Raw genomic sequence first — 27587 nt, 5'->3', positions numbered from 1 at the left:
AGTGTAGATTCAAATTTGTGAAAATCATGACCCCTGGGGGTAGGTTTGGGCCACAATGGGAGGTCGATGTTTTACATAGGAATAAACAGAGTAAATCTTTAAAAATCTTCTTCTCAGAAACTAATCAGCCAGGAAAGCTGAAACTTGTGTGAAAGCATCCTCAGGTAGTGTAGATTCAAATTTGTGAAAATAATGATCCCCAGGGGTAGGGTGGGGCCACAATGGGGGGGAGGCGGGGGTCAAAGTTTAACAAAGGAATATATAGGGTCAATCTTTAAAAATCTTCTCAGAAACTAATCAGCCAGATGATTCTTTATTATTGTTAAGACTTTGGCCCCAGGACAATTCTTTGGCCTCACGAGAAGGTTCAGAGTTTGATGTACGTTTATATCCCATATATAAACTATTGTTAGGGATCTTTTTGAGAACTGCAATACTCAACATATGATATGACTATAAAATCACCCTGTTAGAAAAGGGACTAATGATTATAAACATAAGAATATCCAGGGGAAAATGGATTTTATTTATACAGGATCTACATGTATTATTGTACATTGTCCAGATAGTTCGTATTATGACTACATTAAGCTGATTTAATCATACCTATTGTTCCTCAGGTGAGCGATGTGGCCCATGGGCCTCTTGTTTTCATTAAAACTTACCAGGTTTTGGATCATGTTCATTCGGTCTTCCCTCATCGTGTGGACATACTCCACAATGTTTATACTGCCTTCCTTTATTCCATGTCGGTATAAAGCATCTAAGGCTATAAATGTCCCGGTACGTCCTATACCAGCGCTAAAAATATTGTAATAGATAATAGGCATAAATGATGCAAACGGTTACTTTTTTATAAGAAACAATGGAAAGAGCAAAATTATTACCGAATTAAAAATAATAAAAAGGTCACTAATTGACCTCATGATCATTGCCAAAATTTTAAGAGCACAATTTTAAAACAAATGTATTTTTGCATTATATTCATTATATTATTTCTATCTCAATATCTGTAGATATAATTTCAGAATCATTTAGCATTTAATACAAAATCTTAATCATAAAGTCTTTCTTTGCCCTATTTTATAGGTATGGGCATGCGATAGTGTTGTTAATTTATAAAAAAAAAAATATATTTGTTAAAGTGAACAAATATATTTGTTGATGAATATTTGGGGTGTATACTTCAATATTCGTTATATACCACTTATAATAATATCTTATTTTACCTGCAATGAACAAGTAGTTTATGTTCGGGTTTTTCTTCCATTGCCTTTGTCACATACTGATAATACACAAGGAGTTCCACAGGGTTAGGTGTGCCATGATCCGGCCACGCTGTGTACTGTAGGTGAGTAACCTGGCGATTTTCTTTGGTCTGCAATTAGAATCGCAAAAATATTGTAGAATCACAAAAAAAGGCTTAAGGAAGGAGTCTTTTCTGGTTTTCGACTTGTCAAACGTTAATTTGATTCATTGTTTATTAAACTAAGATGAAAGGAATTTAAAAAAGTATATTTTTCTTTCTTTTTTATGATCATACAACTTGGCATAGAAAAAGTAATAAAAGTAATAAATGTTTACAATCTAACAAGAACTATCTTTTTGGCGTAAAAATATCACATGTTTCGCAATTCAGAATTGCTGCAGATTAATGAGACTGTTTTCGCATTTTAAAAACAATAACATTGATGTTGGATTTTGTTTACTAATGTGAACTCATGATATGATATTTGGGTTTAAGAATATGTTTTTAGAATATGATTTGCCTATCAAATTACATATTTATAGCCATTTTAAAGCGCCCATTCTATACATGGATTTTTGTGGAAACAATCACTAAAATCATTTTTCTCTCTTATTAAATGGTCGATATATTAGCTTTTCTGTCAATTTATATTTTTATATAAAGTCTTCTTTATACATAAAAATCAGAAATATTTCATTATTAGAAGCATAAAAAAAAAATAATCAAAATTTAAGAAAATTAGAGGAAATACGTACAGGCAATGCAATATTAATTTTAGTATAAATATTTATTCCAATTAAGTAGTTTAAGCTAATAGATATTTCAATATTCTATCATTTCATTGAAGAATAGAATCATCAAATTAAAACAAATGTCTACAGAACTAGAAAGATCTACACTTATTTTTATCATCCTTTACGTTGAGGGAAAAGGTTGTGACCTTGACCTGACTTTTATGTAAAAACAAAAATGTCAAATTTGATTTAACTGATAGAATCATTTGGAAATATGATCCGTTTGACTGTCAAAATTTCATGAATTTCTTATTATAAGAAGTTTGTTTGATAACGAGAAGACTCCTTCCCTAAGAGAAATACATTGCTTTTATCTTACCAGAAAACTACTCACGATTATTATTAATCTAATACGTGTGGTGTATACAGCCTATGTGATAAACCCTGTCTTTATTAGACGGGTGAAGTCTTATCAAATACTTCCGATCCGAACTATTTTTGACACAGACCTTCGTTTCAACGCTTGAGTAATCTATTTTTTTAAAGATTTTCCTGTATATACTACATCTACTATTTCTACTATCAAAAATTGAATTTGTCGAAGATTTAAGTTATAAATGTGAAGAAAAACGTATAAATTTGTTGTTGATGAAACTCCAAACAACGTTTGCTATCACGGACTTCATTCTGACGACGTGATGAAAATAGAACGCTTTGGTTGTGTTTCTTTACAAGAACTTGCCGAAATAATGCCTCCCAAGACTTTTATTTCACCTCCAGTAAGCATCCTCACTAAATATTTTCAACTTCGAATCATAATTTTTTTTGTTTTATAAAGCATCAATTCTTTGTTCGAGTCAATTCAAACTAGGTGAACATTCGCAACTTTGGATATGTCAACACAGTTGGCTATTCAAGTCAAGAGAAATTTTAAATTTAAACATATGAATTTACCTCCGAAATGACGTACTAAATTGTATTGTGCAAGGTCACAATAACCGCATAACACAACGATGCATCATTGATTAGGGTTAAATAAATTTGGATGTCTCAAAAGCTTCATGATATAGATCAAAACATATGAGATAAATAGAACATCTACAATTGTGTGTTTTTACATTTGCTTCATCCAACTCGTTGAAATGAATATTTATTCTTAAATATAGCCTTGAGTATATACATAACCTCAACTTGTTGGTTAAAGCAAATATAAAATCACACAATATAGATATCCTCTATTGATTTCACATGTTATCTAATCAATAAAATAAAGTTATAAAAATATGCATGGCTCCATTTTGAAAACAAAATCCCAAGAAATTATCCATCATACACAAGAGACTTGTAAAATATAAATAAATGTCAATTCTGTGTAAACCTGACTTACTAAATGATATTTGGAAAAACAAATTGAATTTTATGAAATATGTAATAATCTATATTGGCCCACATTCAATTAATTTACTTTAAAAAGTTGCATCAATAAAAATTGTCCTGTTTTGTCATTTACCGAAAGCATGGTCACATCACGTTTTTGATAATAGACGGAAGACCGCAACGTTTCGGGGTTATGGTTAGATATTTCTATTTGGCATCGGTTTTCAATGGTGAAAATTTTATATTGCTATAATACGACTCTGCATGTAAACATGTTGGTCTTATACCTTTTCGTTTCTAAGTCGAAGTTGATGAATTAAAAAACTAGAGTAGGTTTTCTCAGATTCAAGTAGAATACACATTTTGTTTGCTTTGGTTTGACTTCCGATGATTTCCGGCCAATATTTTTCACATTTTACCTGATAAATGTATAAAAAGTTTTAGATTCCAATCAAAAATGAAATTTAATAAAAAGATTCACATTTTAAAAGAAAATGATGTTTCAGAAATTGATAAAACCAATGATTTTTTAACGCCTCAATACATTTCATAGGTTGTATACATTTGATAAATCAACTGGTCTACGAAATTGAATTAGTTTACCTGATACAAAATTATTGATAAAAATTAATGATAATAAAACTAAAGAAAAGTTAAAACAAAAACGTACTTTTTCTCCTTCTAACAGACTGGTTACCATAGCAATTACATAGACATCTTCCTGCCAGACCATTTGCCAGAAATCATCAATTGTGTTTGACTTAGGGCCTGTAAACCAAATTCAGAGGTAATTATCAGGGTTTTTTTATACGTAAATGTATTTATTAGTAGCAATGCAATAACATGAAGTCACGTAAAGAATTGAATGTTTAATGATAACAGAACAATAGTATAAAAGCTTTAATGTTACCTTGGGACGCAATATAAGCTAGTGTTTTGTGCGTATTCTGTAATAAAAGGGAAAACGATGTCAGATATCAGATTTATAATTGAAAATGTTAATTTCTCTGTTTTAGGGTAGCCATTTTGGGTCACTTCTAGTCTGGAAAATATGCATCATATATTAATTGTATTTGTTAATTCATATTTTACAATGCCAAATACATGTAAACTACATTGAATATAATAATTTAAGGAAAATTACACATTTACAGCTTTGAAGCGGAAGGTTTTTAAGAGGAAAATGATCAGCTTTCATAACTCTGTTGCTTTAGAGTACCAAAATTTTACCTTCCTTATTTTCCGTGCAGACCAAATTTTTCAGATAGTTTGTGCATTTGTGATATCTTCAAGTTGTTTCATTTAACAATTTTTTTTAAAGTTTTTACCGACATATATTGGCATATTAAGGTAGTCCTATAAATGGGCTCAATCATTAAAAGCTTAGCTTTAAATGATAAATATACATTCTAGCAATACATATACTAAAGAAAATATGTATGTTAACATGCTAGTTTGTTTGTTATCACGTCTCAGACGGATGTACCCCCTTGCGAAAATTATTGACAGTTAAGAAATTTGTCAGTCATCCGTTTTACCAAAAAATAATTACCAATTTTGTGAAAATTAGAACTTAACATACAACAAAGAGTATAAATATTTATTTAAGCCATATCTCATCAATAATTTTGCGCAAATTTTTGTAAGTAAGTACGCTTTATGGACCTGATGTATCAAAATAGAATACAAACAATTGGTTTTTTTTTTTTTACTATTTTATGGACTCAAACTTAAATTCATGGTGTTTATTCTATAGATTGGCTTCTTAGAAAAAAGATTTGGTAAAATAAATTATATGTTGACGAATTACTTTTCACGCTATAAGCTCTAAACTAAGTAGACCCAGACGAAAAAATCCGTAAAAATCACATTTTGCTACAGTTTTTTGCCTAGATCTGTCAACAATGTTAGATATCATTTAAACGTTAATTAATTGACGATCTATTAAATTCGAAATAGCTTCTGTCTCTAGATTTAAACCGGTTTAAGTAAAAGAAAAAGAAAAATTCAGGGGGGGGGGGCATCAAAACAAAGAAGATATTAGCATACCTGAGTTCCTGGTTAATCAGAAACTTCGTTTTTTCATTTTACTTTAACAGAATCGAGTTTCTCAACATTAATCATTTATGTCTATCATAGAATACATATATTACCGTTTTAATTGCTTATTATTGCCATTGTTTACAACAGCGATGTAGAGCAAAATCAATACCAGGTATCTAAAACGCTTTGTAAAAGTCTAACCAATACTGTAAAATCCGTATTATGACGTAGTGCGATACTTGGACTACTTTAAACTGATATTTGATGAAAGTCAAGAAAAAAGGAACATCAATTTCTACTTAAAATTAACTCATTTCTTGCCATATATCAAATTTACATCATAGACCAGTACTTTGGGCTTTATTTTCTAAATTTATAAGATTTTTCTAACAAGTCTATTATAATTTGTTAAAAAGTTTTGAGACTTTTAAAAAAATTAATTGCATGTTAAATGGTTAATCGCTAAAAATGGCATCTTGTCAGTGCAAAAAGGTCAGAATATCAATTAAATGAAAAAATTGCAATGTTTTATGTTTTTTAAAATTTTATTCATTTTGAATAGAATTAATTTGTAGTTGATGCCATGGTTAATTCAATTAAAAAAAATATGGAGGGAAAAGCAATTTATGTGCAACTTGCACAATCAGTGCAAAAAAGTCAAATTAATAACACCGTGACATCAAAGCAAGCATATAGACCCCAAAAAATGTTTTGAGTTTTGGTTAGCTATGGGTGTAAATTTTTTTAAAATACTTCAGAAAAAAAACCTTAAAGTCTTTTGATCGCAGGATCCAACGACCTTAAAATTATTTTTTAAACAGCTTCACTGATACGTAATCATAATCGTGTTCTTTGACAATGCTTAGCTTAAAATTATAGCATAAAGTATAGTATATAGTATATATTTGTTTACTCATATAAATTTTTCAAACCTTGATGAAATTTGCGTTGATGTAATCCTGTGATTTGTCCTGGTATCGTAAAAAAATTCTTGAATGGTCATCTTGAATCAAAATTGATATTCATAAAGTGAAATATATTGCATCCCACCAAAAAACAATGAACTTAATCATTTTATAATAAGTTGTTTTCATGTGAACACTATTAAACACTACCTTTAATACATGCATTCATACAAAAACATCTATCTATCTCTCTATCTGTCTGTCTCTATATATCTACATGTAGCTATATTTCCTTTTTGATGCTGTTGCTACGATCATAAGTTGGTTTTAATACATATAATTATCAATTGATGTCTTACAAGGAAAGGTTGTTTTGAATCTGTTCTTTGGAATATTTTCCGGCAGTTTCCCAGCTGTACAAAGTTTATCGGGCTGTTCGCCATATGGAATAGACTGTTAACATATAAAAAAGTACTTTCAATGCCTCCTATGCGATTAAAACCTTCATTTTAACGAAAAACCAATTATAAAATTACACATAACTGTTAATGAGCTAAGTATAATTTGTTATAAGATAGTGTATTCTTTAAAAACATTATGACATTTTTTTTTCATAAAAAGTGTTGTTAAAGAAAACTTTTATTGTTGTAATTTTGGTCAGGAATATTGAAAGATTTTTATGCTTAGTATCTTACTTTAAACTCATTATGGAATTCTTTATTTAAATCTTTTTCCAACCATTGAATAGTAGCAAAGATGTCCAAGGTTTTGATCTCTTTATGGCAAATCTGGGCTTTGTTGTAATATACATTCTTAGTCTTACTTTCCTCCAACACTTCATCATCATCTATTTAATTACATGTTGAAAACAATTTACATGTTAGAACTGCACAAAAAACCTCAAATCAAAAGTTTAGAATTAATAAACACCGACATTTATTTGTGTCTTTCTATAGTTCTTAAGTAACGAACAATGTTAAAGGCATGATACATAAAAAAATACTTCAAAATAGGTACCTGGTTCACTGATCTCCTGCAGATTGACCTCTGAATTTCTTTTGCTTCCATTATGGCGTCTTCTAAAGATTAAAAAACACCTGTAACAAGGGACTAATGGGCCAATTTGCCTACCTTAGCAACAACAGTAATACTAAATTTTTTCTCCTCTAGATATTCTAAATATCAAGTATTGAGCACCTTCTTTAACAGAATGATCTCATAGTAGTATCATATATTAAGTATCGCAGTTCTTAATCAAAGTACTGAGAGTACTGAAAAATGGAGTCGTGAAAGTTTGAATTTGTAATTGTCCTGGATTTCCATGAATATGCTTCCAAAATTTATGAGTTTGAATTAGTTGTTAAAATCTATGTTAATTCGGCTTTTTTGCAATTGTCTGATACTTTGTTTAAATTTTACTCAATCCCGACCTTCATAATTATAGAAAATTGACACAACGGTATATTATGTAAAATAAGACCCCAAGGAAATTTTTTTTAAAATTACTACTAACCGGGAAAATCAAACTATAGCGAAGTAGATAATTTTAATCATTAAATTTATTCAATTTTGTGATCCAAGTCGGACGGTATCCGTAATAAAAATGTTTATGAAAACCCCGAAAACTCTTAAACTGCTGAATTAACAAACAAAGTGAACATTTGTATACCGATGAAAAACACAGGCACCTGACGTTAGAAATATTTTTTTACAATAAGATACCAAGAACTTTGACAATAAAAAGATTAGTCACGGTCGCCATTTTGATTCTTAAGACCAACTTATCTGACATGATTTTCTTCATTTGCGATTCATGCAAAATTAATCGGTAAAAATAAATCCGTTCGCCACTAACTACTTTTTTGTGTAAACTCGTGCATCACCTGCACGAATTACGATACAACCGTTCCTTTCATTAAAACTCATAATCCGAAAATCAGAGACATAAATAACAGAGATTGTCAACTCCGCCATTAGCGTGTAAATGTTACGGGACCAACCTTACTTTGAGAACTACAAGTGCAACAGCAATCTTGTATAAGTCATTAGATTTAAACCTGATAGTGAACATGAACCTGTAAATATTTTAAGCATGTTTTATTTATGAAATATTTACAAAACCTCTTTATTTAGTCTTTAAATTACTTTTTTAAAACTTATTTACTTTTTACAAAGTAATATAATGCATTACTTTACTCATGTTATGGTAATGTAATGCATTGTTTTACAATGTAATTCACCCCAAGCCTGATTCCAACTGAGCTGGAAAACATGAACCTTAACATTTAACTTTTGTAAATTTTGTAAAACATATGTGTATAACACGTCCCGATTTAAACTTCGGCTTGCGCATGAAGTCTGGTAGTATTAAGGTGAAAGATTGTTAAAATAAAATTCACAATTTTTCAAAAATGGCACATTGCGTTTGGGAACTTTAATTTCGATTCCATTATGAACCTCTTCTATTGATTCATGAGCTCGTACACCAACTGAATCGTCACCGGCGCTGTGCATTCAGTTACGTAACTCATTCCACATTTGAACCAGAGCAAGAATATTTTGATCAATAAAACTATTTGTTTCTTTCCTAAATAGAATTTTGTTTATACACGGAGGACTTAAAAAGATTTATTGCGTGTTTTATAATACATATTTACTGAAATGCATGAAAACTTTCTGCACTATTTTCTTTCGGGTAGACTCAATTCATGTGTTCTACGCGTGACCCCGTCTAAAAAGATCTTAAACAATTACTCTTAAATGTTTGCATTTACATCAGCATTTGTTCCCTTGTGGGGCCCTATTTTTATCCAGGGGCAATAAATATGAAGATATTTCTCTATATATTCCTATTTACCCCTCCTTTTTTGTTGTTCCCCCCATCCCTTAAGATCATGATTTTAACAAACTTAAATTTAACCTATTGGAGGATGCTTTCATTCAGGTTACAGCTTTTTTGCCCAAATGGTGTTTTGTCAAAAAGTTTTTTTCCCAATCGACTTCTGCTCAAAAATACAAACTGGAATTGTGACCCCATCCAATAGGCTGCGTTCATGATTTTAACAAATTTTAATCTATCTTATCTGGTGATGCTTCCATACAAATTTTATCTTTCTGGGCTCTTGGATTTTGAGAAGAAGGGGTTTTTAAAAAAAAAAATTGTCTATATATTCCAACATAAAAGTTCATATTTCTATTGTTTCCCCATTTATCCCTAGATGATAATGATTTGAACAAACTTAAATTTAAACTACCTGAAGATGCTACCACATACATTTTATCTTTTTGGCCAATTTTTTTAAAAAAAAGATGTTTGATAACAGTATAAAAAATTTCAATAGTTATAATCTTTATTAACTTCCATTGAAAAAGTTCTGACCCTTCAGTTTAGTTAACGTGAATTCCCTTCACTCAATAATGCCTTGACTAAGTTTGCTAAAAATAAGTCCATTGGCTCTGGAGAAGAAGTCGAAAATGTAAACAGCTTACAGACAGATAGACAGGTAGAAACAGACAGACATCGGACAAACATGGATCAGCAAAGTCTCAGGTGAGCATTAAAGCAGTATCCTAGATGATAACCCACAAACGAGAATAGCTTTTAAATACGCAAGTAAACCTTAAGATAGCTATGAACACAACCAAAGTGACTATGACCACAACTAGACCGGTTGCTGGTCCCACAATGACAGCTAAGCTTGTACTTCCGTCTTTTTCGGGTTGTTTAAGGGAGACAATTCCTACAATGAATCACGTTTTAATCATATAAGTGGTTGAGGAAAACATTATAACTATATTACTCTACCTATTTTTATACCAAATCTACAGTAATTATTGAGAAATTAAATATTTTATGAAGACTGAACGCATAAACAAAAAAGTAAAAAAAAAAAGATAGCACTACAAATAGGTATTTTATCATAGTGTTGACAATTATATCAAATACATGGATGTTCACTCCAAATATCTTACTTTCGGTACAAAAATCATTCATCCATCCAGGTAAACACTCAGTACATATTCCGTTTGTCGTGTTGCATGGTAGATTGTCAAAACAGTTTCCACTACAGTTTTGCATACAGTCTTTCCCGAAAGTGCCTGTCATGCAGGCTACAATATACAAAATCAAAGGCCTGAAGGGCCACAATGGCGTCGAGTTGAAGTTAATTTGAAGAGTACAAACCTGAACAACTATTTTAAAAAGGCAAAATAATTTATGGTTTTCATCATTGATCACACATATACTTGATTAAAAAAATCCTTAAACAAATTATGATTCTGTAACTCTTATTATGAAATGTACGTACAATAACATGAGACCAACTATTCTTATTGTTTTGCTGGAGATTAAATTTTTTTTTAATAAAATTGAGTCGGGCGGCCAATTTAACACAAATAAAATTTAATACAGATTCTATGCAGTCAACAAAAATAATAAAAATATCAAAATGAACTGCAATTTTCTTTTATTATCAAAAACCATTTTAATTTGGTTTAATATTGACCATTCATTTAAAAATTAGTATCAATTATACTTCCTTTTTAAAAACAAATATATTAGACAAAATACATGTCGACTACTTTCAGATAAATAAAAATTATGTTTTTATCACAAAATTAATCAAATTTCAATTCATTACAAATTGACTCACATTATTCCTAAAAAGTTTTGAATGTTACTTAAAATTTTTAATAGAAATATCCTTGGAGTTAAAATATTGTAGATATTTTTTTTTCTATTCAAATATAATTAATAAGTATTAAAAGTATGATTGTATTAAATTCGATATATTGCACATTGCTGATAAAAACTCTGTCTCTTATTATCAATTGATTTAAAATCACATGGGTTCAAATGACCGGACCGAAAAGATCAGGGGTAGATACAAGAAGGCACCAATTCATATCGTTTACAGTTAAAAGTGAAAGTAGGCTAGTTGGTTTAAAGTTACTTTTTTTGTAGATATAGTTCTGTGCAGGAAGTTTTTTGTTTTTAAAAGATCAAGCATTAATTTTTTGTACATAGTCAACATTCGATATGGATTCAAAATAATCTGTTTTGCAGGCAGGTATATTTTATAAACAAATTGAGTATGTATGGCTAACTATCGCAAGTATGTGAAGTATATTCATCCGCTAAAATCAAGACATATTGTTTACAATAAAATATGAACATCGTCAAAGACATCAACTATTTTTTTATCTGCCAACTTGTTATATTGACGTACAGTTCTGTTCTAAATGGAAGCAAGTCTTCTTTTATTCCTAAAATACAAAAGAAAACTTTGCACTCATTTTCGCGGATTTATTGATAGCATGCGCTGTTCAGCTCCTTTACCTTCCGGTGGACGTACGATCCCTATATGGCTTTCGAGCTTCGCTCGACGCCATAAAAAGAATCAATTATGCAAAATCAAAAACATTTAAAAAGATTTTAAATTTAAGTATGATTTATCTGTTAGTCTTTCCCAAAAGTCCTAGCCATGCAGTCTACATGTACAATAAACAAAAATGAATCAATCATGCAAATACAAAAAAAAAAAAATCAATTTAAATTTGAAAGCATATGTGTTAAGTTCTGGTAAAATATCATTAAATTTACACATTTTTACTAAATGTGTATTATTAATATTTAGTCCAAGGCCGCAACAAGAAATCACCGTTCGATTATTAAATGTAATTTCCGCATTTGTTTAGGTGTTATGGCAAAATAAATCTATTAATATACACTATTTCACGTGCTTGTGTCATGAAGCATGATTTTTTTCCCCGTTTATGTCCAATGGAAAAACGTAATGGTGCCTGCACCTAGTATGGGTACCATAACAATAAGGTAAATTGCGATGATTCAGGTTTTAAATTATTTCAATACTGTAATTTTGTTAACAGCACAGGACTTTTTTTTCACTTTCTCTAATTGGCTTTGATCTACACTGCTGACTTACTGGTTCGACAACGTTGACCTCTGAATCCTTCCTGACAACCTTTCATACACGTTCCATCGATGTGATTGCATGGTAGATTCTCAAAACAGTTTCCACACAATTCTGAACAGTTTTCTCCGTACTTTAAAGGTGGACAAGCTAAAAAATATTGGACGAACTGTGTGTGTAATCTGTAAATTGATTTTTAAATGTATTGTTTGTTTTGATGAAGGTTAAAAGAAAAGGATATAAAATAAATGAATTTGGTTTTAAATTCATTGATATTAATTGAATGTAATAGGGCCAATTATCATAGTAATATTAGTTATCACTTACTTGTATTACAATTAAATCCTGTAAAGCCTTTAACACAACCTCCCAAGCAGGTGCCCGTAGTCCGATCACAAGTATTGTTCTTACAATACTTGCTGCATTGCGCTGTACAGTTAAAGCCATAAAAGCCAGTGTCACACTCTGTAATTGAAAAAAACAATTATTCAAAAGTAATCGCATTTCGATGTATAACAACAGAATAAGTATGATTAGATTCAAAATCTTTAAAAAAAAAATTGCAAAAAAGTTTCGTAAAAAGCAAAGGGCAATTAAATTCCTTTAACGGTGTTTAAAGGAAACGCATGCTTTTTTATGTTTGATTTCTATTGACAGTATTTGTTTCACCAGGGTACTACTTTGTCAAATATATGACATTTCCTGAGAAAAAAACTAAATTTTAAAAGTAAGAAAATCTTACGGAATTTTAATATGTGAGAGTATGTTATTTCAATTTGAAATATCTGCAGTAACAGAACAGTTGTAAACAATAAGATTTATCAGAAAAAATCCTCTGTCAACATTTTTAATTCAAGAAATGAATATAAAGAAAAACAAGTCAAGGTTTTTTTTTAGAAATCAATATACCAAAGCACATTGGAGCCTGAAATCCAGCGTGTATGCACCCAAACCGATCACATTGACCGGTAACTATATCACATGTTCTACTTTTACACACACCGCATGTCTTCAAGCAGCCCTCACCATAGTTACCCACTCTGCATCCTGAATTCATTACAATTACAATGACCAGATAAAAAACAATTTACAGTTTTTATATTAAATATATCAACTATGAAGGGACGTATTTTTAAAATCAGAGTTCACTAAAGATACATTGATTTCGTATTTGATGAAGGCATACAAATACAGAATGTATAAATATATGTCTGTTTCTACGTTACAAATGGTATTTTTTAACAGAAAGAAAAGTTTAATACCATATACTTGTACTTCGCATATCTCTAGCATGGGAGCACAGTCATCAGGTGATTTGTATGGCTGATAGAACCAGATATATTGAGTCGTAGCCCTACATTCATTTTCAATAATTGATGAAAGATTTTGGCTTTTTGGATCCTTGTAACACGACAAGTTTGGCCATGACGCATTGGAGAAAAGAATGGAATATCCTGGTAGTCGAATCATGTTTTTACCATCTCTTCCTTTAACGAGATGAACACAGATGCAAATATCAAAATAAAACTAATTAAAAAATTATCTTTACTTAAGGACGACGGACCTAATTCGCTTTGCGCAGATAAATCACTCACGCAATAATAATGGACGGTCAGTCCTTACAAATCTTTAGAATAATTTGTATTTGGAGAATGAAATGACACATATATTATATATATATATATATATATATATATTGATAGTAATAACAATTGAAATCAGCAAATGACACTTGATATTGTCAAACCATTCTGAGTGTGAGGGCTTTGTAAATGAATTTTCCTAAATTACACAATTCTTTGATATTGTTAACACTTAGTAACTGTATTAATTTGTACATGGATGGTTTACACCAGTAATACTTTTTATAAGCTTTGATCGTATTGCTAAGTAGTATAAAATGATATTCGTCTTCAATGTCTGTTATACAAGTTTTACAAAATCTTTTGTCTCTTGGTATATTTTTATGTCCACCTGTTTAATAAGCAAATTATGTGAGGAATACCTCATTTTTGAAATACATTTTTTATACAACCTTGGTATTGATTTTTCTAAATAATATTGTAAGCAAAAATTATCAACTAGGTGCTTGTAAATAAAACATTTTGTTTCTATTTGCATCTTGCCATGCAGCGTTTGAATAAAGTTGTCTTTAAGTCTTTTCTGAATAATTGGTAAACAAATACGACTGTTTAAATTACTTTGACCATTCCACATGTAGCCAAGTCCCAGATTATATAATTGGTCCTTAATAAATTTTGCCCAGCTTTGATAATTTTGCTTTACAATATGACCAGCTATAAGCAGCTCTTAATATACAATTTTCTGTCTGTAATAATTTAAACCAGAACTTAAACATTCGATATATATACGAATAAGATATAAGGGTACACGCCCAGTCTCGAAATACAACATAGTTGTATTAGTATTTTTCCGGACACCAAGCACAAAGCGTAAAAACTCACTATTACGTTACAGTCATTAAATTTCAATGAAACATTGCCTATTATGCAATATATAACTGTTCTACGTCATCAACACACAATTTATATTATAGTGCAAGAAGTTGTTGACATTATAATTTAATATGCTAAAATACGCTTTTTAAGGTTATGATACATGTACAATTTCTTTAAGGGACAACAAAGTTCTGTAGTGAGTCTTATATTTGTACAAGTTGTTTATATCTTTCTACATTGATTACTTTACAGAGTTTGAGTTAGTGAACAAGTCATATACATTCTGAACCGCATCAAAACTCGAAATAAAAATGCGTAAAACCATCAATATGCTAAGGTTTTGAAGTATTTCTCATAAAAGACGTTTAGCACAATTTAATAGGTATCTTTGTTTTATACATCAACCTTGAAATTGTACATGACATATTTCTTAGAGCTTTCATGGAAAAATGAATAAAAATAACGGCATACCGCATTTTGGCATGTGTCCCCGTATATAAGAAGTCCATGGTCGTTTTTTTTTAAATGATAATCAATCATTAATAAGTATCATATTTAATTTGTAGATTTTTTTTTTGAGAAATGTTTTATAAATTATTTTTTCTCTCACGAGAAGGCTTTAATCCATTATGCTCAGAAGAGAAAAATGATACCAATTAATTTTTAAAAATCCAATTCGAGTTTTATGTTATTTTTTTATTGATTTTACTATACCTTTAGTAACTCTAACTCATGTAAAATTTTCACGGAAATCACAATTGTAAAAATAAATTAAGTTCGTCGTCCTTAATCATATGCGCAGTAAATTTAAAACATCATACATTGGAACATTGAAAACATCATAAATTGATAGAATGAAATAGAAGTTGTAAATCGACTAATTTATTTTTATTTTTAAATAATCATTCATGAAAAATATAGAGTCGGTAATTCTACAATTTCTATACACTGTATTTTTTATAAGTTGAGAAGGTCGTGACAGGGTAGTTTTTTTTTCTTCAAAAACGATAATTAACGGACGCCAAATTAGTTGTTTATAAGATAAAAACCAGATAAAAATTATCTAGTATAATTAATCATACTGTGGTGTGATTAGACAATGTTTGAAGGATTTCTTCAACTAATGTTGAACTGAGATAATTGGCGGTAATTTATTTTTAAACCTTTTAATGACTTACAAAACTAATGATTAAATTACCTTTGTCTTCCGTTATTATATACATATTTTATTGCACTCTTTCTTCTAGCAGGCCCGAAAAATAGCAAAAACAAAGAAATATACAGTGGTTAAATATTATATTTAATGAAATGATTTACCAAACCAAAACAACACTTACTGTCTGTCCTGTACCAAAATTTGACATATTTGATGCTGAACACACGTGTAAGATCTATTAGAAGCCAAGCCTCTTTTATGTTGCATTGATTGCTGGTATGGGAACAAGATCGAATATGTTGATTGTTGTTTTCATCTACTGCACGTGATGGTGGGTAACCTGCTAGTGTTGAGCTACTGGTGGCTATTGTAACGCCACTTTTAACCAACTGATCTGTTCAAACAAAGAAAAAGAATATAAACCTTTGAAATTAGACCTTTTCCAAAACTATCCTACATCTGCATGTAACCAGAATATTTGCATCTAACTGAGAGTGTTTTATAAATATATAAAGATATTGTTGTATAGCCTAATAGAAGTATGGTCATATAAAACTATCATAAAATACTTAAACAGTATATAAATATTTGACATTTACGGTTAAAACTTTATTTCACATACTGCAAACCCAAGTGTTGAGAAATATTTTAGACATCGTAAAGATTAATAGCATAAATGATTAGAGGTCCGTGTTGCTCTGCTTTAAATTCTTATTCGCTTTATGGATTTTTGAGATGGTGCACAGTTTGTTATTGTCATTTTTCTTCATAAAATAATTTGAAAAGTAAGGATATGATACAGATGAGTCAAGTTTGATGCATGGTAATGACGAACGGGCATCATAGTTTACACCATAAGTACACTTCCAATGTTGCATAGATTGTTAAACAAGTTCGTTATAGGCATCAATGTTCTGAATATCTTTATTTTGAAGTTATATTCAATTTTTTAAAAATACTTACCGTATGAATAAGTATTTTGTACAAAGAGGTAAATCAGGAAAAAACCCAGGATGATGAACATCTCGAACACACTGTGGATTTTTTTTTGGTATACAGTGTGATCTCTTCGCCTTCGATACTGCCTATAAATAACAAAATAGCGTAGATTTTCATATCAATAACTTATAAAACACGTTTTAGCAATCAGCAAAATGAGACAGCTTACGCTTGTTTTTAGATCACCTGAGTCACTCAGGTGACCGATAGCAATTGGTCATCGTCTGTCGTCGTTAACAATTTTACATGTTTAACTTCTTGAAAACTACAAAGTCAATTGTTACCATTTTTGGTGTGAAGCATCTCTATGGTAAGTGGAATCTAAATCATGAAAATCAAGGCTCAACCTCCCCTGGGTCTGAGGTTCAGGCTATATGGTGGGGACACTTTGGTAATATAGTGAAAATGTATGAAATCTAAGAAAATCCTTTACTCTACCCCCATATATATTTGAATAAATCTGAGTGCAAGGTTATGATGTCCACGGACTCCTCTACCTAAATTGGGAAATTCATGACCCCTGGGAGAGGGCTTTAGGCTCTATGGCGGGACCAATGCATGGTTATGATGTCCACAAACTCCTCTTCTTAAATTGTGAAATTCATGGCCCTTGGCGCTCAGGTTGTAGGGGTGGGGTAGGGGTGGACAATATGGCCATATAGTGTTAATGCACATTATGTATAAAAATCTTCCTCTCTACAGACACAGAACACGAAATAAAAACTAACTGCATACTCAAAAGAAAAATTATCCTGTCATCTTTAATATTTCGTGTCACCTGCATGTAAGCCAAATATGTATCGGGAGAGACATTTAGAGATGAAGTTGGCAGCACGCACAGCAAAAGAAGAAGAAAAAGAAAGGGCACTTGTAGAGGACAATCTGAAATTAATTGCATATTTAGTTAAAAAAAAACTATCCTGTCATCTTTAATAACATTTCTTGTCACCCGCATGTACGGCAAGGGTTATGGGTGGGAAAAGGGGGTGTTTGTGTCTTAATTTATTCTGCCCAGGAATGTGAATGAAAGAAATGAATTAAATCACGTTTAGAAAAGAAAAATATTGAAACTGTCCATCAAAGTTATCGATATGATATTGTGAAAGCATTTAAAAGGAGTTCAGGAAAGAGGATTCTCTTGCTTTTTCAAAATGGAGTGATCTTCCTTCGCTTGTTCATATTAAGTAATAAATCATTTAAGATAAAGTAATTAAGAAGTTGTATGATCAAAATAGCGATGTAAGTATTTTATATCAATTGAAACAAAAATAGTTTTAAAATTTCCTAAGATAAACAAGTATACTTGTTAATAGTAAAGTAATATGTAGTATACTAGCCACCTTGTTTTAGTTTATCTATGAAAACATATAAACATAAAACCTGTTATGAAAATTTACATATCTGGGAAAAAAATACCATGTATGGAACCTTTTCAGTAGTAGGCCATACAGTGTGATACGAACGATAGGTATTGTGCTAAAATGTAGGATTAAGAGTCCTTTCCAAAATCATTCAGGCAGAGATGAAAGTCTATTAAATACTTTTATGAGACTCCTCCACAATGTTGTGTTTGGGCTATGACACTAAGTTGACTGTTAAGGCCTGTTGGCCTCTTGTTTTCAAAATTGTCCCACATAACTAGAGTTTTGACGCGCTCCAATTATTCATGTGGATTTGCCAAAGTCAAAAGTTATGATTATCCAAAGCGTATGGTCTCACACTACTTTGCCAAACTGCAATGATTTTTTAATGTAAAATCCGATTGTTCTGAATTAAAGCTGCATGGTCTGATTTTTATTTAAGTATCAATTTATTTTCCACACAAACCAATTACATGTATCTTAGACAATCATAGAATTTCGAATTCTTACATCAGCGGAATCGGCCTCCTTTCAAAGTTAGAAATATTCAAAGTAATTAAAATACATGTAATTTCTGAATGGACACGCAAAAAAACAAAAACAAAAGAAAAACGAAAAAATATAGAAAACAAACTGCATCATTGGTTTGATAAGGAGAGAACAATTTGATTTCGTCCCCCGGAGGCTTTAGCTTTATTCAACGCCCATGTTTTGCACCGAAAGAAAACTTTGAAATATATTAGTGAACAAAATGTACACAAGTTTATTTTTGATTTGGCAAAATAGTATGACCTTTATTTTTAGCAATCTCGAAGTCGTAATCGATCATAGCCGCCTTGACGCTAGGGACGAGTTTTAATATGGGGCGAAATAACGCGACATTCTGTTCAAACGCGTCGAAACCGTGGTTTTTTTTTTGGAATGTTCTTTTTTTGCAATGTTAGACCTAACCATTAGGCACATAGCAGCAGAGAGAATCCAGCCCCCCCCCCCCCCCGTAATGTTTTTCGCAGCAAACATATATTAACATTTAAAAGAACGAAATATTGACATATATTTATATTTTCCAGTGTCTTTGCCTGTGATAACACTACGTAGTGATTTTGTACTATATATCCCATAACTTCAAATGACGGCAAATTGAGGCACCAGCGGGGTTTGCTTATTTATATTTAAATATTTAATCGTACGATGGCTTAAAGTTATATAAATATAAGTAATAAGGAATCATTCTTAAGATATTATGAGATGATAATTTCGCTCTAGCTTTATTGAATTTGAGCACGCTCTGACCAAAATTATCACCTTATAATACTAAAAGAATGATCCCTAATTCCTAATAGTCATAGGTCCATTTGTCCCCCCCCCCCCCAACGGATTTTGAATGGAGTTGGGATTTTTTTTGTTAGGTAAGATTATCCCCCCCCCCCGAACCCCAGGGATTAGGATTTTCATGATTTTGGGAAAGGTTTTTTCTCCAATGATTAGTCTAGCCCCCCCCCCCCCCCCCCCCGCCGATTTCAATTTGCTTCCGACACAACTGCTTTTGTGTCGTTTGTTTTGACAAGGAACTTTTCACTGAAACTTTAACACTGCGTTTTTAAAGCTGCCTAGATTTTCCATTTTAGTACATTTTGTAGTGATTTCCATCCATCGAAGCAAAAAATGCCTTGTATTACGAATCGCACGTCCAGTATTTTTATTCCTTGATCAAACAAAAGACATTGCATAGATATCAGAAATGGACGGTAACGTACCCTAAGTTTTAAAAACAGTTAGAACAAGTCTATGATATATCTGTTTCAAATTATCGTGTCGATTGGGTCTTTTAAAATTTTGAAGCATGTAATTTAAAAAAAAAACCTTTAAAAAGACGTAAATTCATGACGCCGCGATGTCACGTATATGTCATGCTTTAAACATCAATATATTGTTAAGTGTTCAACGAAATTTAATAAAAAATTTACTTCAAATTAGGATTTTGATTAGGAAAATTATGAATAGATTCAAGTTTACGAATACAATATTCCCCATAATTTTATCCCATTCTCATTTTTCAAAACTGTTTTGGTCTGTCTCTTGTGTTTCTGTTTCTTCCTAACTTTTTAAAATTTGGCGTAGATCATCGGCCTTTAGCGTGAGCCTCGGAATTAAGTCATTGTAAATCCTATTTATACTATACTCTAAAAGCCATACGATTTTTTTTGCTAAAGAAATGAATTGATCCGAGAGATAGAACACACAGTTAAAATGTTCCATTTAACATTGAAATCAATAACTACATTGTTTACCTGCATTCGTAGTTTGTCTATCAAATGGTTTGTATTGGTTAGATTGTGTCAGAACTATCTCAAAAGATATTTTTAGAAAAGAAGGAAGGAAAAAAATTACAAATGTAATCAAGTTGCGTGATTCTTGCTATTAAAATACCAGAAATATGGTGTTATATATATATATATATATATATATATATATATATATATATATATATATATATATATATATATATATATATATATATATATACTGATTACAGTGTTATCTTCTGCGCAGGTAGATTTCTGTTAGTTATTTAAATGATAATTATAGTTATATTTGAAATATTGTAATTATGACTATCTGAAAGTTTGTGCCTAAATTAATCTTCCAAAGCATACACTATTGGGCGTACGAATTTTTGTTTGATGGTATACAGGTGCAATGGTTAACAACAATAAAGACATTTTCATCAATTACATGTATCAGCTAGTTTTTGAACCTAAGTAAATTATACATGTATTCTTATTGGTGAATTGTGAACCAAGTTAATATTTAAGCAACAACCAAAATCTTGCTTCAATTAGTAAGCCCTCTATTGAACAAGGAAGTTGAAATATAACAAGAGAGTGCTTATTTCCTTTCGTCGCATGACCTGTTTTAATATATTTTTTTACAACTTCTGTAGTTTCTCTACTTAACTTATTCATCCGCGTAGCGTATGTTGTATTAGTTATGCATGTAAGTTGTATTTATGTTCTGTTAATAGACTCGGTTAAATTTATTCTCTGATAACTTTGAACTGGTATAACATATGTTTAGTTACACATCCTTGATCGTGAATTCATTTACCTGTATCTAATCTAAGTTTTAAAAAAAGCCTATTTGCAATTAACATTGAGATAAAAACCGTGTGAAATGTAATGCATTTTATTAACGAATGTAATGAAACATGCGTCACGATAAAATCAAATCTATTGCATTTGTAAATATGTAAGTATATTTCCATGAAAACAATCATCACTGTTAATCATAATAACATAATGGTGTATGTAAACTAATCAGTTTTCGTTTTGTCAATGTGACGCATCATTTTTAGAGTATAAATTTACATAATCAACTTTTTAAAAAAATGTTATTGATAATTCTACGTCTAGCAGTCAGATCATCCGTTATCAGCAAAGACTACTGCAACATGAAAACGTGGTAAAGTTCTTTATTTCGTTTGAATATGCAAATATACGTTTACATAATTCGACTACTTTTTAATATTCTTGCTTTTTAACTTCTGGCAATTAGCATGATGGATATTCTTGTATACTAATTTATGATATATTTGCAATGTAATCTATTCGCATCATAGTGTGACTGAAATGTTATTTTTTGGGGGGTGTTTTGGATTAGTTTTAAAAGTTTACGTATTCTTTCATCTCTTTAACGCATGCTTATCATTTGAGATGTTTGAGTATTTACGAACATTAAGAATTGAGAAGAGATGTTTCTGTTTATTTCTGTCGAGAATCAGGGGGAGTTAAGCCAAAGTAGATAATACATGTGTAAATTTCTCTAGTCTTTTCTCTTCAAATATCAAATGCAATTTAATCTCTTAATTTTTTTCTGGTTTGCTAAATAATTCGTCTAAATTGATTAAATCATGTAACAAACAGAATCACTTCAATATTTCCAGCATTTTAGACCAATTGCGATATATTTAAGGTATTATCAACATATGTCTAATAAAAAAGCGTTTAACTTTTAATTTCATTTAAAATTAGTTCATGTATATTACAGGTATAAGCATACACATTTCTTGTCAGTAACTTCCTTAATAAAATATTTAGTGAAAGTAGATTATCCTTCATGATTAACGAACTATTCCCCATTATCAGAAGAAACATAAATCAAAACTTACTACATTAACACTTCCCGGCCTTGAACAATCTAGTGATGGATATGTGTCGGTTGACTGGTAACAACACTGAGATCCACTATGAAAGGTATACATGCCCTGTATCAAGTAAAAAGGAAATCTCCATTTAACTTTCCCTCTACTTCACTCATTCTTCCGGTTAGTGCGTGTTTCATTATATTATGACCGGAAGAAATACACAAGTCGGTATATCGAATAACAATTTATTAACAATCCAAACTTGTCGTTTTTACACGATTTATGCAGCCGGCATGGACAATACAAGGTCCAGTCTCCAACTGATGATCATTGTGGATAACGACTAATTTATAGGTAAAACATATATACAGGTGTAAATAAATAGAGTTATTCTTGACACATGCAATAATTAATTTAAAGGATTACTCAAGATTTATAATAAGTTCAATAACAGGTGAAATCTTAATGTCCGGCGGTGAAGGTCTAATTAGAAATAATTAGTACTAAATCAAGGAACAAGATGTCACTCGAAATAAGTATTTTTCACACGGTGACAATATATTGCCCATAAGGTAACTGGTCTTTTAAGAAGCGTCTATACAGGGAGTAACATAAGTCTATGTGCACATCCTAAAATCTATTGACTTAAAATTAGATGATCAACTAATAGGCAACTCGAACTTTCATTAATAAATATCTTTAAATTATTACTTTTTCAATTATATTTGCGTTTACTTTCTGACATAAGCGCAATGATATTTATTATAAATTAAAATGCAAAACGTATATTATAATCAATTTATTTCTATATTTTTATTTCTGCGCACATAAGGGTTAAATAACCTCGATTTTAAAGTAGAAATGAGACTTCGTTATAAGTTCGAAAAAAATGTTCTACTATTGTTATTAGAATATTTTAAATATATATTTAACGTTTTCCTCCAAGGTTCTAAGGTAATTAACTCTCAGTTAATCTGTTTTTTACTTAATGCATTCTCTTAAAAAATTACACCAAGAATAAAATGTTAAGTTTATTCACGGTAAAATAAATATCTACAGGAAAAAAAAAGTAATTACAATTCCGAAATGAAATAAACATAAAGAGTCCTCTTTCACACACAATAGTATTTCAAAATGCCTTTAAACACGGAGAACAACAAATTCCTTAATGTTTTATCTGTTATGGTAGGTACCTACACACGTACAGCTGGAGACGCGTTTGCATTTATTCACGACTTAATGATTGAAAATGTTGGTTGTCAGTTTCCCGGGCTTATATTGCAATACATGAGTAGCGACTACCATACCAATTACATCAAAGTGGACACAGACAACACAAGCGAAATAAGGATTAGAAACGCTTCGAGATGTGGAAAACGAAGAGTTCTACAATGCATTTATGATTGATGCTCTCAGACACCCATTTGTCCTACGTGCCTTTATTTTTGCAATTGTAAAGAAGCAGTATGAAAAAACTGCATTCTATATTTCTCTCAAAAGTAAAAGAAACATCAAAAATTGTCATTGTTATTATTGTAAAACATAATCAATACCGTGGAAACGCAGTTAGCTGAGTCATATATTTTGGACATTTCAAAATCTTATATTCATTATTAAACTGTATCGTTAAAGAAAAAGAAATCATTGATGATTGGTTTCAAGCTTTCTACAAAAATGTCCATTACCTCTGGAACAAGATCGTTTGCTTTTGTTTAGATGTTGTCCGTATTAAGACTCGAATCTAGATGTTTGGGGCAATTCTATCAATAGTACAGTGTGTGAATTACTTTGACATTTGCCTAATGCATTCATATATATGGTGTAAACCTTGTGGGAACCACATTATTACGGTACCGAATTTGTTAAAACTTACATACCATTTAACTCCGGTTGTTCTTTAAACTTGATTATTCTTTAATATCCATAGTACATGTACCATGTTGTTTTTCTTTGTTCTTGCACCTCATAAGAACTATAAACACTAAAAAGAAAAAGAAACTTCTTCTTTTTTTGCATTTGCGCTCTTGTATTACAAAGAGTCACTCCCACAGAATATGCAATATCAAACATCAATATTCTGCAATATTCACCATATCTGAAAACTTCCAATGATCTCATTTTGACAAGCAGCTTGTAATATATTCACAAGAGCACATTACCATTAGAGCGGTACTCTAAAAAACTTATCAAGTACTGATTACCACAATCATAAACTCTAAACTTTCCTGTGCAAAGTTTGAACGCCAGAATTAATACAATTCGAACACGACTTACCGAAAGAATTTTAGGCACCGCCTCTTACTCGTTGGCGTTTTCACTAAAAAAATAATTTTGTTCTAATTCACCGATAATAATGTTATGCTGTTCAATTTTGAGGTAGTGTTCAATCATAAACAAATGAAACTATTGATTATAAAATTATAAGGAATCCTTTTTAGAAATGCGAACATGGCTTTGTTTTGGATACATTTTCAATATTTCAGTGTAAGTAATGCATAACGATTTTTTAAGATTGGTTTTGAAGAAAATTATGTATATCGTTCCTGCAAAATAATTATAATAAATAATTATAGACATAACATTGGTTATTCTGCGTTGTGTTTTCCCTTTTTTTATTTCGCCAATTCAAAGTTTAAAAACTGTTTATATTTACAGTTAGTTATTTTAAAATTCATAAATATATGCATGTGTAAAATCAATAACTAGCGTACTCAATGTTTAAAGGTTTTAAAATGAAATCCGATTAATGTTTACGACATGTTCATTTATTCACACAGACAAAAAATATATGTTTTAAAACAGGTCTTAAATCAATATAAAATACATATATTTGGTATTGTAGAATTTCTTGCGTTAACGCTTGCCTAAGCCATTCATGTGTAAACTCTAAATCGTTAACCAATGTTTATTTTTTTGGGAACCATATCATTACCCTTTTTGTAAATCCTAGATACATGTAACTGCTTACAGTCCTCTTTCCTTGTTCAGTGAATTGGAAAACACGAGGTTTAAATTTTCTGTTTACAAACTGCGAGAAGTGTCGCATGTGTATTAAAGACATAAAAAACATTAAAGGGACCGGAAAACTAATATTAAAACCACGTCACCTCTTCAGATGTCGAACTACATTCTTCCTGATTCACAAACGTCAGGTTGAACGATACACAATGCTACAGATTTTAACTGTTGTTGAAATTCAGGTAAGTTCTATAAATATTTTGCAATTGGTTAGCTGTAAAACAGTTCTAAACTCAAAAAAAAAAAAAATAACTCAGAAATAAATGCCACTTTCTCTTAGATAAGACCCTAATATTCCTTACAAACGAGAGATTTTGATTAAAAAAGAGCTGTAAAAGCAAAAGGTCCAAAAGAATCTTACTATTGTTCTTATATGCTTTCTTGCCTTAACGCATGGTAATCCATGCGTCAATTATGTAAACCCTTTAAGCATTGCTTATATTTATATTCATACTATTGCCTAATTGTATAAAATATTTGTGTACCATAGCTTTAAAACCATTATATACGCTCTAAGTCAGGAATATGAAACATGCATTGATGTTTTAAGGTTCGCTTCGCAACTTTTAACATATAGTGAAACGAACCTTTTTGCAGAAAAAAAAACCTTGTTATATTTGTGCTTAGGGCGCATACGTTGACTTAGTGAATTCAAAGTAAAATTGAACTTTTCAGATTTCAAATACAATCATCAAAGGAAATATAAATCAAATGTAAATATAAATCGCTAAACTTTCTGTAATTGTGTGTGAACCATATTAATACCACTTTCGTAAAACCCACGTACATACAGATGTTTGTTGTTCTTGTTTCTTGTTCAGTGAACTGTGAAGCGAAGTTTAAAGTTTCATTTCTGCAAACCGGGAGAAGCAACGCATTAGTATTAAAACAGTCTTTTAAAGGGACTTGAAAACTAATACTAAAATTGCGTCACCTCAACAGACAGACAGACAGACAGACAGACATTCTTTATTTCCTCTATAAGTTAGAGATTAAATCCATCAAACAAAGGTTTGGTGCAATGTGTTTACAATAAATAGTGCTGAAATTTCAAGCATAAAATTATCACGAACACATATATACAATTACTTATATACAGAACACAATCAATGTTCAAATATCATGGAGTGTTCATCTTGAATCACACATATTTTAAACAAAAAAACGTTACAAGAGTGCTCGCATGTCCTTTATCATCACTGTGATGCCTTCCGAAACTGAAAGCATATAGCTTGCCCACTCCTCCTCTGGAATGACGTCGTCGTCCTTCGATCCGAGAATAGTACCAACTATTACGCTGTCCGAGTTGTATGTCAACTTGACATATGTATTTACAGTCAACGAATTTACTATAAAATGCATAAGATACTCGCGACTTTTATATAGGACAGAACAGTCTAGAATAAAATGCTGTACTATATCGTTTACTTTCCTTTCACAGAGCTTACACGACACTTCCTCTGTTTCATATGTAAAAGAAAAATTGATTAATTCAAATAATTTCCAGGTGTATTCCGGATGCTGAAGGCTCAATGACCAGAGTGGATGAGGTTCAATATATTTATGCACTTCGGCAAAGCGACTAAGTTCTGGTCGACTTTTTAAAGATTCTCTCCATTCGTCCTGAGAAGAAATACCAATGAAAGTGTCGATGTATTGGTTCCAACTTGACTTTGAATGTGTTTCCCTGTTACGGAGATAATCATTGAAGAAGTAATCAGTTTTATAGTTTTTCATGGTTCTATAGATACAATTAACGAACCCCCGTTTCTTTTGGGGCGTGCCTACCGAGTATGTACACAATCTTGCAATGAACAATTTTTAAAAAAACAACGAGTAACTAGATCTGCAGAGCCGATTCCAGAAGAGTAGTTGAAGTTTTTGAACCGTCTTTTCCATTTTGATAAGACATAGTGAGTAAATAGTGCACGCAGAGGGAGATTGCTGATCAAAACCTTGAATCCTGCGTGCAGCAAATCTTTGTAAGATTTCAAGGTTTTCCAAAGATTTTTTAGATATATCTGTCCATAATTCACAGCCATAAAGGACTGCTGGTGCAACAACAGTTTTCCACATTTTGCAGCTCAGGATCGGGTTCATGCCATGCTTGTGCACTCCTATGTTTATAAGAGAGTTCATTATTTTTCGCCCTTTTTAGCATGAACGCGAAATGGCACTTGCACATGAAAGTTTGTTAGTAATTGTCACC

General features: G+C 31.0%; 2 protein-coding genes across 2 annotated transcripts in view; one reads left to right on the top strand and one right to left on the bottom strand.

Moving 5' to 3' along the window:
* LOC105332268 (receptor-type tyrosine-protein phosphatase epsilon) overlaps positions 1-22522 on the bottom strand; it is a 30445-nt gene extending 7923 nt beyond the window's left edge. The window contains exons 1-18 of the mRNA XM_066082806.1: positions 22385-22522; positions 16820-16941; positions 16038-16250; positions 13504-13728; positions 13151-13288; positions 12569-12706; positions 12254-12391; positions 10281-10418; positions 9928-10048; positions 7326-7387; positions 7004-7155; positions 6668-6761; positions 6336-6406; positions 4271-4307; positions 4031-4128; positions 3648-3779; positions 1230-1378; positions 666-801 (exon numbers count right to left, since the gene is read on the bottom strand). Coding sequence (XP_065938878.1) covers positions 666-801; positions 1230-1378; positions 3648-3779; positions 4031-4128; positions 4271-4307; positions 6336-6406; positions 6668-6761; positions 7004-7155; positions 7326-7387; positions 9928-10048; positions 10281-10418; positions 12254-12391; positions 12569-12706; positions 13151-13288; positions 13504-13728; positions 16038-16250; positions 16820-16880 — 2103 coding nt within the window. The 5' untranslated portion in view covers positions 16881-16941; positions 22385-22522. The remainder of the gene's footprint in view (positions 1-665; positions 802-1229; positions 1379-3647; positions 3780-4030; positions 4129-4270; positions 4308-6335; positions 6407-6667; positions 6762-7003; positions 7156-7325; positions 7388-9927; positions 10049-10280; positions 10419-12253; positions 12392-12568; positions 12707-13150; positions 13289-13503; positions 13729-16037; positions 16251-16819; positions 16942-22384) is intronic.
* A 2954-nt stretch (positions 22523-25476) lies between these two features.
* The window catches only part of LOC136274858 (uncharacterized), a 42007-nt gene continuing 39896 nt past the window's right edge, over positions 25477-27587 (top strand). Inside the window, exon 1 of the mRNA XM_066082610.1 lies at positions 25477-25560. The gene's annotated coding sequence lies outside the window, so the exon portion shown is untranslated. The remainder of the gene's footprint in view (positions 25561-27587) is intronic.

Source organism: Magallana gigas, chromosome 1, assembly GCF_963853765.1.
Source record: "Magallana gigas chromosome 1, xbMagGiga1.1, whole genome shotgun sequence".
Taxonomy (NCBI): Eukaryota; Metazoa; Mollusca; class Bivalvia; order Ostreida; family Ostreidae; genus Magallana; species Magallana gigas.
Note: the sequence above shows the minus strand (reverse complement) of the source record. Positions and strands in the feature narration are given on the sequence as shown.